The 16,202-nt window shown below is 40.9% G+C and overlaps 1 protein-coding gene across 2 annotated transcripts in view; it reads left to right on the top strand.

The window, feature by feature from the left end:
* The window catches only part of CHRDL2 (chordin like 2), a 78,378-nt gene that overhangs the window by 40,495 nt on the left and 21,681 nt on the right, over positions 1-16,202 (top strand). For both annotated transcript variants that reach the window (XM_074304067.1, XM_074304068.1), the window contains exon 5: positions 10,501-10,594. In XM_074304067.1, coding sequence (XP_074160168.1) covers positions 10,501-10,594 — 94 coding nt within the window. The remainder of the gene's footprint in view (positions 1-10,500; positions 10,595-16,202) is intronic.

The raw sequence follows: 16,202 nt of genomic DNA, 5'->3' as shown, positions 1-16,202 counted from the left end.
TTGATTCTCTAGGATTCTCTAAGTATACCATCATATCATCTGAAAAGAATGATATTTGGTTTCCTCACTGCCCATTCTCATTCATTCCATTTCTTTTTCTTCTCTAATTGTTAAATCCAATATTTCTAGTACAATATTGAATAACAATGGTGATAAATTGCATCCTTATTTCAGTCCTGATCTTATTAGGAAAGTTTCTAGCTTATCCCCATTACATATAATGCTTACCAATGGTTTTAGGTGGATACTGCTTATCATTTTAAGGAAAACTCCACTTATTCCTATGGTCTCTATTGTTAATATTCCTATTAAAAATAAGAATGGGTATTGAATTTTGTCAAAGGTTTTTTCTTCATCTATTGAGATAATCATATGATTTCTTATAGTTTTGTTATTGATGTAATCAATTTTATTGATAGTTTTCCTAATATAGAACCATTTCTACATTCCTGGTATAAATCCCACCTGATCGTTGTATATTATCCTCATGATAAATTGCTGTTATCTCTTTTCTTATATCTTATTTAAAATGTTTGCATTAATATTCATTAGGGAAAATGGCCTGTAATTTTCTTTCTCTCTTTGGCTCTTCCTGATTTAGATATCAACACCATATCTGTGTCATAAAATGAATTCCTTCTTCAGTTATCTAGGATGCCTTCTTCACTAAAATGTTCAGTAGAATTCACCTGTTTGGCCCTGGAAATTTTTTCTTAAGGAATTCGTTAATGGCTTTTCAATTTCTTTTTATGTTATTTAAGTATTTTATTTCCTCTTCTATTAATCTGGGCAATTTATGTTTTTTGTAAATATTCATCCATTTTGATTAGATTGTCAGATTTATTGGCATACAGTTGGACAAAATAGCTCTTAATTATTGCTTTAATTTCCTCTTCATTGGTGATGAATTCATCCTTTTCATTTTGGGTACTGGTAATTTTTTTTTCTTTCTTTTAAAAAAAATCAAATTAATCAAAGGTTTATCTTTTTTATTTTTTTTCACAAAACCAGCTCTTAATTTTATTAGTTCAATAATTTTCTTACTTTTGAGTCATTAATCTTTGATTTTCAGAATTTCTAACTTGGTATTTAATTGGGCATTTTAAGTTTATTATTTTGTGTGTGTGTGTGTGCGTGTGTGTGTTTGTGTTTAGATTTATCTAGTTCTGGGAGAGGGAAGTTGAGCCCTCACAAAAACAGTTTTACTATCCATTTCCTTCTGTAATTCATTTAATTTCTCTAAGAATTTGGATGCTTTGCCACTTGGTGCAAATATATTTGGTGTTGATATTACTGCACTGGCTATGGTACTTTTTTTTTTTTTTTTAGCAAGATGTAGTTTCCATCTTTATCTCTTTTAATTAGATATGGTTTTGCTTTTGCTTTGCCTGAGATTAGGATTGCTTCCCCTGTTTTTGTTTTTTTGTTTTTTACTTCATCTGATGCATAATATATGTTGCTCCAGCCTTTTACCTTTATACTGTGGGTATCTCTCTGCTTCAAATGTGTTTCCTGTAAATAACATATTGTAGGGTTCTGGTTTTTAATCCCCTCTGCTATTCCATTTTATGGAGAGTTCATCCCATTCACATTCATAGTTGTGATTACTAACTGTATATTTCCCTCCATCCTATTTTTCCCTATTTATACTTTTCTGTCTTATTTCACCCTGTCTCTCTCCACCAGTGTTTTGCCTCTAACTACTGCTTCCCCCTTTTTCTAATTTTTTTATTCTCTTGATTCTGTTTAACTAATTCTTGATAGCTTGTAGTCATTAGTTTCCATTTGCCTAATTCTTATTTTAAGGACTTGTTTTCTTCAGTTATCTTTTGTACTTCCTTTTCCATTTAGGCAATACTATATTTTCTTTAGTGGATTTTTCCCTACTTGACCAATTGTATTTTTTAAGGAATTGTTTTCTTCACTTTTTGTCCTTTTTCAAAGTCTTGACTCCCTCTCGCATACCTTTGATTTCTTTTTGCAATGTTTCTTCTATCTCTCTTATTTGATTTTTAAATCCTTTTTGAGCTCTTCCAAGACCTTTTGGGATTGAGACCAATCCATTCCCTTTGAGACTTTGCATGTAGGCATTTTAACATTATTGCCCTCTTCTGGGTTTGTTTCATCTTTTCTTTTGCCATAGTAGCTTTCTATGGTCAGGGATCTTTTTGCTCGGTTTTTAGCCTGTTTTGTGACTTTTAAAGTTGAGCTCTGCTCTAGGAGCATTGTCCCAAATTTCCTTTGTTGTGAAGTGGAGGTGGGTCACTGACTTTCCACAGCAGGGCCTCCAAGGGTCTTGGCTTGCCCACTGCACTGGGACAACCCTAGTCACAACTGTTGTGCCAAGGTTTGGGGGCGCCCAATTTACCTTCTCTTTGCTGGGGCTACTGTGCCACTGGACTGCTGAGTCAGGACCAAGAGCCCTTGGTTGCTTCTCTGTGCTGTGGAGCCTCCTGCCAGCTGGCCCGGACACTGCCTGCACTGGGCCAGGCTCACCTTTTACCCATGTAAGCCAGACCATTCCTGAAATCTTCCCAAATTTTCCTTCACTAGACAGTTCCTCCACTCCATCTTTTTATAGGTTCTGTTACTCCAGAATCCTTTTAGGGGACTGGCTTATTGTTATTTCTGAGGGAACCTGGGGAAGCTCAGGCAACACCTTGGCTCGGTCCCCAAGAAGTACAGCATATGGAAGAAAACCCCAGACATGAGTTTGACATCTGGAAGCTGTGTGACTGAAAGCAAATCACTGTAATCTCTCTGGATGTTATTTTTCTCCTTTGCAAAAAGAAGATAATGATCATGATACTGCTTATTCAACAGAGGTGACAAACGAAGATAATTTTGTACTATTAAGTGCTCTGGAAGGGAGAGTGTTTATTGTTTTCTCTCCCCATTCTCTGCTCCCACATGCTCACCCCTGTTGTGTGAGTTCTTGTTGGAGTGTGGACAGCAGAGAAACCTCCGTCCTCCAGGCTGTGCAACCCTGTTAATCAAGAACCATGCACTGAGAGGCCCAGTAATAAGCTTTGAGAAAATCAAGGCGACTAGGTGATTCAGGGGACAGATCACTAGGTCCGCCATCAGAAAGTCCTAAATTCAAATCCAGTCTCAGTTCCTTGCTTCAGGTGCTTTTAGTCATATCTGAGTCTTTGTGACCCCATTTTGGGGTTTTCTTAGCAAAGATAAGTGTGGTTGGCCATTTCTTTCTCCAGCTCATTTTACAGATGAGAAAACTGAGGCAAAGCAGGGTTAAGTGACTTGCCCAGGGTCACACAGCTGGTAAGTGTCTGAGCTTGGATTTGAACTTGGGTCCTCCTGACTCTAGGACCTACACTCTATCCTTTGAGTCACCAAGCTACCCAAGTCATTTATCCCTATGGGCACGTCATTTAGCCTCAGTTTCCTCACCTGTAAAATGGAAATAATGATAGCACTTACCTCCCAGAATTATTATAATAAAATAATAAAATGAAATAATATTTATAAAGCACTTAACAAGTGCCTGGCACATAGTAGGTGCTGCACAAATGCTAGCTGTTATTAGCTTCACAATTATCAGGATTATTGTGACCAGGTTAGGGCCTTAGAGTAGGAGCCCTGAAGCTGGAGTAGAAGCCCTAGCTTTGTTTCCTATTACCTCGATGACTTGTAACTCATCACTTGACTGCTAGGAGCCTCCTTATCTGGAAAATGAAAAGGTTGCTCCCACTTCTGACATGCTTATGTACCAGGCTTGAATCCCAACTATGCTGACTGACTGGCTGTATGATCCTAAGCAAGTCGCGTCACTGCCCTGACCTTCTGTTTCTTTGTCAGTAAAACAGGAGTGATAATGCTGACATTACCCACCTCGGCAGGGTTGTAGTGAGGATCAAAAAGCACTGAGAGATGAAACGTACTTGGGGAACATTGAAGCATTGTAGAAATGTCAGCTATGATCATCGTCATCATTATTATTCTCCATTGTTTAGTTGACCCCAGCAAGCCCTTCATCCTCCGCTGCCTGCCCGCCCCTTCTTCCCTTGCCAGCCAAGCCCTTTGGATTCTGCCTTCCCCCCATGCATCAGTGCTCAACGTTTCCTTCCCGTCCCTGTAGCATACACAGAAATAACCATTCATAAGCCTCCTCAGCTGCCAGCCCAGAACCAAGGGATGGAAGAGAACCTTCTGCCCAGGGCCCAGCCCAGCTTGTTTCTCTGCAGATGGTCTGGATTCTACTTCTAAGCATTCCATGGGCATGGAGGCATCTAGTAACTTAGCTGAGCAGAAAGGTGGCCCCTTAAAGTGAACCCCAAAATGTCAGCCAAGCAATCAGTCACTAAGTAGTCATGGAGACACTGCCCTTACCTTCAGGGATCCCACAATGGACATGTGGCCTCTGCCCTTAAAGGACACCTTCTCTAAGCAGAGAACAGACACTGTTCTCTTTGTTGTTCCGTTGTTTTCCAGTCTTGTCTAACTCTTCGTGACCCCACTGGAGATTTTCTTGGTAGATATTAATACTTGCCTTTTCCTTCTCTAGCTCATTTTACAGATAAAAAACTGAGCCAAATAGTGTTAAGTGACTTGCCCAGAATCACTCAGTCAGTAAATGTCTGGGATTTTGTAATCTCAGGTCTTCCTGACTCCAGGCCCCATCCACTATCTACTGTACACTTTATTTCTCTTCATGCACTCTCCTGATCTAGCTCCCGTGGCCTTCTTGCTGCTCCTTGAACACAATACTCCATTTGCCCGTGCACGACTTAGCACTGCTCTGCCTTGTGCCTGGAAAGCCCCCTGGCTCCACCTCTGGCTATGGCTTCCTTAGCTTCTCTCAGATCCTAGGAGGACTTTCCCAATTCCCCAACCCCCACCCCCACCTTCTAAAATTACTTTCCATTTATTCTGTATTTCTCTTATATGTACAATTATTTGTGTGTTGTCTCCTCCACTAAAATGTGAGCTCCTTGAGGAAGAGACCATGTTTTAGCCTTTCTTTGTGTTACTAGTGCTTATCCCAGAGCAAGCCACATGGTAAGTGCTTAATAAAATTATGTGACTGACTGTCTGACCAACTGATGGAGAGACCCATCTCTCGGTGAGCCCCAGAAAGCTATAGAGAAGGCAGGAGTCTTTTCTTGTCCAAATAACACTTAATTTTGAAGATGAAAAGGAAGTTTGGAGACTATGGATTGACTATGGATTTTCCTCAAACATCCCTCTAACCATAATTCAGTTCTAAACCAATGGGATTCCCTGCCCAGCCCCAGTCCCCTGTCCCATTCTTAACAAAGGCCTCTAATGAAGAGGATGCTACCATGTTCAATCATTCCAATAATCGTTCAAATAACATGCATTTACTAAGCGCCCTTTATACGCTAGGACCCATACTCAGTGCTGAAGATTCAAAGACAAAAATAAAAAGCTGCTTTCTGTAAGGAGCTTCTAGTCTCTAGAGTGAGGGTATCTAGAGAAATATTTAAGGAGAATCATGAACTTGGATGAAGTTGGGGGAATAACATTTTAACTTGTACTTGCCTCTAACTGAAATTTAGCATTTCCTTCATTTATCTAAAACCCCAATTCTGAGAATAAGTCCATAGGCCTTCCTAGAGCACTAAAGGGGCCAGGACACCAAAATGTAGTACCGCCAAACTGAGAGGCTAGGAAGTTCTACCTTCTGTCTACTCAGGGTACCTTATGCTATAATTATGCCCATCTCAGGAAACTGAGAATAGTGGTCAATCTTCATCATCAAAACGACTCCCACTGTCTCTGAAGGCCACAGAACTGAGGTACCAGGTACGTTTCTGGGTGCTGACACCACAACACATGCCTGATACCTCAACAGTAATTCAGCCTCTCCTCCTTCCACTCTTCTCTTCTTCAGACAGAGGATCCCCACTTTGTTTCATCTGTTCTAATAATACTAACTCATTTTATAGTACTCAAAGGAACTGGAAGCTTTATCTTTAAAACAACAATAAGAAGTAGTATTTGTATTGCAAGTATTAATATCTGAGATTTACAGATAAGGAAACAGGTACAAAATTCAGTATCTTATTAAGATCTTATGTCTAGAAATTGCTAGAACTGCAATTCTCCATTCCTTAGCCCAACATTTTCTCCACAAAGTCCTTAACTTTTTTGGTGTCCTGGGCCCCTTTGTCAATCTGAAGAAACCTATGGATCCTTTCTCAGAAGAATGTTTTTATGGGTGATGAAGGAAGCCAATCACTGAAGTTATCAAACTATTAAAAAAAAAAAAAAAAACAAACAATTTTTTATATTTTGGGTTAGGGACCCCTATGTTGGACCATGATTGTACACACACACACACACACACACACACACAGATGTTTATTTAAAGCATCATAGACTGGAAGCTGAAAGGGACCTCTGAGTCCCTCTGGTCCAGGCTAGTCATTTTTCCAGTTGAGTAATTATGGCCCACTGAGGTGAAGTGACTTACCTGGCCACATAAACAGTTAGTAGCACTCCACATACTTGATGACAGCTATCATTTCTACCTGGCCACCCCTTAGATACATTTGGGTGGAACAGTGGCTAGCTGTCAGCAAGATCCACATTCAAAATGTATTAGCTGTGTGACCCTAAACAAGTCATTTAACTGCTATCTGCTTCAGTTTCCTCAAATGTAAAATGAGGGAAATAATAATCTCTCAGTGGCATAATAGGGATTAACTGAGATATTTGTAAAGTGTTTAGCATAGTACCTAGTACATGATAGGCACTTAATAAATATTTTCTTCCCTCCCTTCTTCTTTCTTCCCTGCCTCCTTTCCTTCCTTCCCTTTTTTCTTTCTTTCTTTCTTCCTTCCTCCCTTCCTTCCTCCCTTCCTTCCCTCCCTTCCTTCCTTCCTTCCCTTTTTTCTCTTCTTCCTTCCTTCCTTCTCTTTTTTCTTTCTTCTTTCTTTCTTCCTTCCTTCCCTCTCTTCCTTCCTTCTTTCTTTTTTTTCTTTCTCCTTCCTTCCTTCTTTCTTTTTTTTCTTTCTCCTTTCCTTCCTTCCTTCCTTCCTTCCTTCCTTCCTTCCTTCCTTCCTTCCATCCTCTGTAAAAATGAAGGCACATAGAACGCCAGTGATAAAGTAGATACTGAGTCTCCCAGGTGGTATAATCCACAGTCCAAGGCTTTCAGCTCTGTTGGCCCTTCTCTTTGGTTATCTATTTCCTGGGTTGGAGTGGGGAGAGGAGGCATGCAGCTATTTTGATTCCCAGTGCAGTAATCTTTTCCCTGTCTCCTCTCCCAAGGTGTCCCAAAATGCCCACTGAGCCGGGAGCAGGGACAGCCTTGAAGAGTGACCTACTTTCAGACCCCTTGACTTCACTGCAGCCTGAGGGCCGAGTCGTGCCACAGTTCTGCCCTTCCAGAATGGGCGGCCCACTGGCGTGCACACAGCCGGCCCTTGTGCTGAGTCCCCCCAGATCTGGAGGGTCTGTGGGTGCCAGGAAGGCGTCTGGGTGAGGAGACTGTGGTGGCTTTGCTTAAAGAACTATTCCAGAACCTTGGGAAAAGAGAGAGGTGAAAACTGCTGAGCACGGCCTCTCCCAGCCTCGGAAACTTTACCAATCTAAATATTCCCTGGTTCTGCCCTCCTCAGCACGTCCCAGACTGGTGAAATAGATCACTCTGTATACACACAGCTCATGCCCGCACACACCATAATTTCACACCTGTAAGCTGCCCCTTGGATGAGAAGAAACCACAAATTTGGATGGGGACACTTGGCAATTTTTTTTTTTTTATTTAGACCATAGAATATCAGAGCTGGAAAGGACCTTAAAATGTGGAACATAAAATGTCAGCTTGAAGAAAGCTTAGAATAGAAAATAACAGAGTTAGAAGGGACCCTAGAACATAGAACACAGAACGTCAGAGCCGGGAAGGGCCCTTAGAACACAGGATGTCAGAGCCGGGAAGGCCCTTAGAACACAGGATGTCAGAGCCGGGAGGGCCCTTAGAACACAGAGTGTCAGAGCTGGGAGGGCCCTTAGAACACAGAGTGTCAGAGCCAAGAGGGCTCTTAGAACCCAGGATGTCAGAGCCGAGAAGGGCCCTTAGAACACAGGATGTCAGAGCCGGGAGGGCTCTTAGAATACAGGATGTCAGAGCCGGGAGGGCCCTTAGAACACAGAGTGTCAGAGCCAAGAGGGCCCTTAGAACACAGGATGTCAGAGCCGGGAGGGCTCTTAGAATACAGGATGTCAGAGCCAGGAGGGCCTTTAGAACACAGGATGTCAGAGCCGGGAGGGCTCTTAGAATACAGGATGTCAGAGCCAGGAGGGCCTTTAGAACACAGGATGTCAGAGCTGGGAGGGCCCTTAGAACACAGGATGTCAGAGCCGGGAGGGCCCCTAGAACACAGGAGGTCAGACCTGGGAGGGCCTTTAGAACACAGGATGTCAGAGCCAGGAGGGCCTTTAGAACACAGGATGTCAGAGCCAGGAGGGCCTTTAGAACACAGGATGTCAGACCTGGGAGGGCCCCTAGAACAGAGGAGGTCAGAGCCAGGAGGGCCCTTGGAAACAATGTCAGAGTTGGCTGGGCTCTTAGAACGTAGAATAGCAGATCTTTTTTTTCTTCAAGTTAACGCAGAAGGGCCGTAAAACGATCAGGAGCAAGTATGCAATATAGGAATGGAATCATACTCTGACAGCTCATTTATGTGGTTTGCTGTGGGAACAAGGAGCTAGATTTTTACACATTTGAAAGACAGCCTGTTGTAAGACAAAGAGGAGACTGGCTTTGAGCTGTGAGTCTTGGTTCCTCCTTCATAGAAGGAGAATCAAAGTCTGTATACTCTCATCTTTTGTGAGGATCAAAGACTATAATGCAAGGCTGGACTCCCCTATATGAATGCAAGTAACTCTGATTTTCCAGGTAAGGGAAGATTATTCTTGAGGAAGCATAGTATAGTGAAATACAGGTTGGACCTGAAGTCAGGACACTGGGGTTTGAATCCTGCCTTGACATTTACTAGCTCTGAGACTATGTGAGCAAATCACAAAACCTCTATGAACCTGAACTTTCTCATCTGCAAATGGGCTTACAATAATAAACAAACTTCCTACCCCCAGAGTTACTAGGAAACCAGAGCTTTCTAAGTCTTAAAATACTGTTGATATAGGGGTCATTACTCTTAACTCCTAGGCTCAGCCGGGTCAACATTCCTTAATAACTAACTAAAATATCAAGTCATTGGAGCTTGTGGGGACCACAGGGGTCATTAAGTCCAATCTCCTGCTTTTACTAACCAAGAACCCAAGGTCCCTAGGAAGGAAATGGCTTTTCCAGGTCAAAGTAAAAGAAACAAGAACCCAAATTTCCAAATTCTTGACATGATACCCTTCCCAACTCTCTCTCAAGGGAAGTCAATGCATCCCCAGCTTCTTTCATGGAGTTTGCTGAATCCAAACAGAACTAAAAATTTTCTATAAACCTTAAAAACCATCTTCATGATAAGAGACCCATGTAGTCCTTTCTATCCATGATCTCACTGGATAGGTGATAGATGATAAGGCCAAATGAGGTAGCTAGATGATGATGTGGATAAAATGTTGGGCTTAGAATCAGGAAACTCCACATTTGAATCCTGAGTCAGTCAATTGACTAATAATAACTAATAATAACCAGTTAATAAATAATAAAAAAAATAAAAAACACCTACTGTGTGCCAGGCATTATGCTAAACCTTGAGCAGTCCTTGCTCTTAAGGAGCTTACAATCTAAAGATGGAACAACAAAGGAATGACTCACAAACAAAACAAATAAGACTCAGAAATTTATCAGATGTGTGATTCAGACCAACTCACTTCACTTTTCTCAGATTGGATTAAATCAACAAGCATTAATTAAGCACTGACTCTGTGCCAAATACTTTGCTAAGTGTTGAGGATAGAAATAAAAGGACTTTCCTCATCAGGGTTATTATTGTATTTATTTTTCAAACCTTAAAGTACGATATAAATACTACTTGTTATTAATTTGGGTCTCATATCTATCCTATAAAGTAGGAAAGTGCCCATCTCACATTATGACCTGGACAAGGAAACTAAACATCAGAAAGATTTTTACATCAGATTCTTTGCTGTCTTGGAGAAGGGGGAGGTAAGGAAAGGAAGGAGAAAAAAAAATTAGAATTCAAAATTTTACAAAAATAAGTGTTAAAAACAATCTTTACAGATAATTAGAAAAATAAGATACTACTGAAATTTTTTTTAAAACAAAAAGAAAGGTTGTAACTTCCTTGACCAGACAGTGAAAAATTGTCTTTTTCTGACCTTAAATTTCACCCTTTGACACTTACATCTCAACAATGTAGAGGATTTCTTGGACTCTTTTCAGTGCTAATATTCTCTATTCTCTGTTTTAAGGCCCTTTCCAGTATGGTAGAATATTCTGTGATCAGGTCTATTGTAGCTTTGACATTCTGTGTCTAGTCTCCGAGAGCAACAGACCTAATCACTGAACGTGCTCCCTGTTCTCTTTCCCAGGAAGGCCAAATCTACTGTGGCCTCATGACTTGTCCTGAAACCAGCTGCCCCACACCTGTCCCAGTGCCCGACTCCTGCTGTCACACCTGCAAAGGTAAGCCAAAGCCTACTGTGTGGTTGTCTCAGGTCATCCAGTTCTAGAAGGAACTTCAGAACATGGCCCGGAAGTGCTAGAAAGTAAGTCCTCAGAATACATTATGTCATAGTATAGTCAGAATATAGAATGTCAGTGCTAGAGGGACCTTAAAACAAAGAGTGCCAGAACAGGAAGGGACATCAGAATATAGAATGTTAGGATCAGAAGAGACTTGGGACACAGAATGTCAGACCTGGGAGGGATCTTATCAAAAAGAATATCAGCTAGAAGAGATCTCAGAGCATAGAATATTAGAGCTGGAAGGGACTTTAGAACAGAATGCCATTTTTGGAAGAGATCTTAGAATATAAAATGTTACATAATCACAAAGTTAGAGGTAGTCTCACAGACTACCTACAGACCTTTTCTTAAACATGAACCCCTTCTATAAATACCCAAAAGGGATACCTGCCCTTTCTTTGATGAGCTCCAGTGAGGGGACGCCCCCCAGGCTACTTTTAGGTGTAGCTAATTTTCCAGAAGGTTTTATCTCATGTCAAACCTAAACTTTCCCTCTTTTCAACATCTGCCCTTTGACCTTAATTCTACCTTTTGGCTAACAGGTCCAATCTCTCTTCTTTGTAGTGGTCCTTTAAATACAAGAAGACTGCTATCATGTCACCCCTGAATCTTCTCTTTTCCAGGCAAAATATCCTCACTTTTTTGAACCAATCCTCATATGGTAAGATCTCCAAGCATCACATCATCTTGGTTAACCCTCTGTTTATTATCTGGTTTGTCAACATCCTTCCTTAAAAACAGCACCCAGAACCGATTGCCATTTTCCAGCTGTGGCTTGATGAAACAGAACCCAGTGACTTACTTTCTAGTCCCACACACTATGTCTTTTTCAATACTTCTGCTGCCTTACCTTTCCTGGCTCTTGGAGCACTCTGTCAATTCATCTGGAGCTTTCAGCTTCCTAAAAACCCAAGATTCTAAAAATTTTGTTATTGGGTGTCTTTTGTTTTTACACTACAGTCCTTTCCTGATATGCACTTCCCATTAACCAATCCCCTCCCTTCATAATAAAGCATAAATTAGAACAAAGCCAAATCTGGCAGTCTCTCCAGTACTCCATCACTATCTCTCTTCTGAGAGCAGTGAGGTGGGTCGTCACTCTGTCAGTTTTCTAGGATGGAGATTGGTCATTTCAGATTATCTGACCATTCTTCAGTGTTGTTTTCAATTTTGGTTCTTCATCTCCTTGCTCTCAGTAGTGAGATCTCTGGGTCAGAGTATGAACGTTTTAAGCAATGAGATGGTACAATACATTAAGTATTGAGTTGGGATCAGCAAGACCTTCAAATCTTACATGAGAAACTTAGCTGTATGATATCAAGCAAGTTACTTAATCTTTTTTCCAGCCTCAGCTTCATCCTTTGTAAAATGGGAATTAATAGAAACCTGCACAGGGTTGTTGAGAGGATCAAAAGAGGTAACCTATGTAAAGTAGTTTGCAAACTTTTAAGCACCACATAAATGCTTAGTATTATTAATTTAGTGACTTCTGGCTTCTCTAGATCTTTTTCAGATGAACCAAATCTTTATGCCTCTTCCATCCTATACTTGTGAATCTGGGGTTTTGAACCCAAATGTACAACTTTACTTTTATTCCTATTCTGCTTTATCTTCACTCTATTCCAGCACTTCTAGTTATTGGACCTGACTCCTGATATTCAGTGTGTTACCTCTCCTTCCCATTTTGGTATCATCTCAGTTTTGATGTACAGGCACCTAAGATTATATCCAAGTCATTGATATAATTGTTAAATAAAACAGGGCCAGCCACAGATCTATAGCAGTCAATCCACTCTAAGCTGACACTGGACCTTTGATGTCTCTCTTTGGGTTTGCCTATTCAACCAGTTGCAAGCCCAATTATTGTATCATCACCTGATTCATGTCTCTCCATCTTTTCTACAAGAATGCAATGAGAGATTTTTCATTTGCATTGCTAAAAATTAGATACCCTATATCTACAGCTGATCCCTGATCTATCGACCAGTTGAGTTGTCTAGTCAAGAAAAGAAAGGAGGTTAACCTGTCATGATCTGTTCTAAGTAAAACAGTTCATCATGCTACTCACCATTTCATTAATCAATGTTGCCAAGAACTGAAGTCCAGCCTGAGGTCTATTAATTCAAGAATCCCAATTAATCCTCATGTGACATCACATCCTGTTCCCTCCCTGTCCTGATCACCTTCCTTTGGATATGTTCTAGTTTTGAGGTAATCCCTAAAGTGTGGCTGCAGAACTGAACACAACTTCAGATATTTGTCTGGATCAGGGAGTTTAAGGCTTGATTCTCTCTCCTGTGGCAGGGGGTAAGATTGGGGACAAACCAGAGATGGAAGGGGTCCTCAGAAGTCACCCAGTCCAAACCCCTCATTTTATAGAAGTATTTTATAAAAGCTTATGATATAGTGGAAGTCAGGCTTTCATTGAATTTGGAGCCAGTTTACCTGAGATTGAGTCCACAATTCTATATGACCTTTACTTTCTCTGAATCTGTAAAATTGTCATATTAAATACCTCAATACTGTAAACTGAACCTGTAAAATTATTCATACTGATACTAATAATGTCATATTAATACCTTCACAGAGTTTACCAAAGTACAGCACCACAAAAGTGGGAGTTATCAATTTAATGATCAAAATTCAGACAATGACTTGGCAGCAGAGCCACGGTCTCCTGTGGTACCCATCCTCCCCAGGGAGGGATGCTGCTACTATGCCATATACTTGCTTGCCCTTACTCTCTCCCCTTTGGTGTTCTTTGGTCACCACTTGAATTATAGAGAGAGTTAGGTCTCTGTCGGTAAGATCAGGATGCAACATTCCCTTCTGCACATGAGGAAATGGAGTCCTAAAGATGGGAACAGATTTGCTGAGTCCTTGTTTCCTAGTCCAGCCTCAGAGACCGTTCTTTCCATGATGCAGCACAATTCACTCTTTCTTTCTGGTATTCATTCTCATACAGACTGCTTTCCCACAAGCTCTCCTGACATCCTGACCCGTTAGAGAATAATCCGCTGGACTATTTGGCTTAGTGAGGGTGGGTAGGGATGGTCAGAAAAGGTGATTCACGAGTGGGAGGCTTTTACTTAAACCAGGTGGAGCTTAAGTTCAGGGTCTCTAGCTCTGGAATAAGAGGCTGCCTCAGCTAGGAAGTGGCCTGAGAGGGAGGGTCTGATGCAGGAGTTTGCAGTACATGGGGCTACCACTAGAGGACGGTGTGGAGCTGTTATCAAACACGTGCTCAAGAGGGACTTTTTCACCATTTTTACCCTTGAGACTTTATTTGTCCTTGGGATTGCTAGGGTAGAACCTTAGAATGTGAGAGGGAAGGTAGCTCAATGTATGCCCTTAAAACATAGAATGTCAGGACTGGCGAGGACCTTAAGATTTTTAAATAGATTTTTAGATATAGATATAGACTTTTAAAGCTAAAAGGAGCCCAGAACATAAACATCAGAGCCGGGAGGCACACTATGTTTAGCTAACCTGGCCTCTGAGTCGGTTCTGACTCTATGGCATGACCTGCTTGAGAGAGCCATGCAAGTTTTTTACATTTTGTTGTCCCTCTCACTTCTGCTGAATGAGACCTTCCATCATAGAACACAGAATCGCAAAATCTCTGAGTCAAATGAGAAGGCCACCAGCCCACCTGTCCCCAAGAAGGAATCCCCAGTACACTCTATGCCCACAGATAGCAGTGGATCCTCTGTATAATCCTTCAGGGAGGGGGCTCCTTTAGCATCCCATTTCACTTTTAGAAAGGTCTCATTGTTACAGAGCTTTCTCTAATTCCCAACCAAAATCTGTTGTCCTGCAGCTTCTGTCTTGGGGAACAGCACAGAAGAAGCTTCATCTTTATTCCACTGTCTGAAGACAGGCACTACCCCATTAAGGCTTCTCTCTGGCTCTTTCAGCTTATTTCTCATATCTCTGTTCCCTTCCCCATTATGATCTCCCTCCCTGCAGATGCTTTAATTTATCAAATTTATCTTTTTCCTTTCCTATCCCCTTCCCCTGTCATACTCAAATTTGACAAGTATATTATTTGCCCTTCATGCAATTTAGACCAAAAAAATGTTGGTTAGAACCAATTCAAGGACAAATCCCGTCCTCTGAGATCCACCATGAGCAAACTTTCTCTAGGTCAACATTGATTCATAAACCCGTAGGCTATCAATCTGGTCATTCATTTAATCATTTTTCAATCCACTCAATCTTGCCCATATTTCTCTATTATGTAAGCAAAGAGTTTTTCAAATGTCGTGATGAAATTCAGATAGACCATGATTATTCCCTATTTCACTTTTACATAAATCGTCCCCCTTGTTTGAATGTTCTCCCTCCTTGCTTTCACTTCCAGGATCCTTTGTTTCCTTCCAAACTTGGCATAAGTACCAACTTCTATATGAGTCCTCTCCTGCTCCCTTAAGTTGTTAGCATTCTCCCCCTTGAAATTACTCTGTACCCATTTGTATTTATTTACCTTTATACTTGTATTATGCACCACCATCATCGCTACCCAATCCCCAGCAGAATGTAAGCTCCTTGAGGGCAGCCACTGTTTCCTAAGTTTATATACTCAGCACCTAGTAAGGCATTTAACTGCTTATAGAATTGAGTTGAATAGCATTCTCCTCACCTCCCAATCTAGTAACCAAAATATGATAAATCTGGCAGGATCTTTTTTTATTAACTCATACTGGATTGTGGGATCACCACTTTATTTTTAAAATGCTTACAGATCTTCCTTTTAATAAAATATTATCAAATTCTGCCAATAATGGCAGTCAAGTTGATTGGCCACAAATGAAATAAATCTACTTTCTTCCTGTTTGTGAAAACAGGGACAAGTGTTGACTACCTCTCTGTGTCTATATGTCCTCTCCAGTCCTCTCATGTTCTCCATGATTTTTCAGAGAGTGTCAAAAACAGGTCTCCAATTACTTCTCCCAGTTCTTTCAGTGTTATGGGATATCATCCCTCTGGGCCTGATGGCTTGAACTGGTTGAAGGAAGCTAGATTTCTCTTACTGTCTCCTGGCTTACCCTGGGCTTCAATTCCTCATCAGCCATTTTCATTCTATCTTTACAAGTCTGTGGACACAAGGTGTCTAAAAAGGTATATTTCATTTTTCCCCCTTTAACACATCACTCCTCTGTGAATGGGCATAATCAAGAATCATGGTTGTCTATTCCATTGATAAAATTTCTTAAGTCTTTCAAAGTTATTTGACTTTTTCAAAGCCCTTTTCAATGTCTTTAGCATTTCTTATGAACCTTGGCTCACTTTGAGTTTTAACACTACTGACACTATTGTCACAGGTTTCTGTTAATCTTTTGTAGTGATCTTATGTTATTTGCCTTGTTATGTGCATTCATCCCCAGAACATGCTTTTGTGGGGGTCTGGGATAGCCTCAATGTAGGTACTCTCTAAAAAAAAATGATCACAACCTACCCATGTCTACCCATCCTTTATGATTCATGTTAATGTCCTCCCATAAATTCTACAAAAGAGGCTCACCCAACATTCTAGCAACTTGTC

The sequence above is a fragment of the Sminthopsis crassicaudata genome, chromosome 3 (genome assembly GCF_048593235.1).
Source record: "Sminthopsis crassicaudata isolate SCR6 chromosome 3, ASM4859323v1, whole genome shotgun sequence".
NCBI lineage: Eukaryota > Metazoa > Chordata > Mammalia > Dasyuromorphia > Dasyuridae > Sminthopsis > Sminthopsis crassicaudata.
Note: the sequence above shows the minus strand (reverse complement) of the source record. Positions and strands in the feature narration are given on the sequence as shown.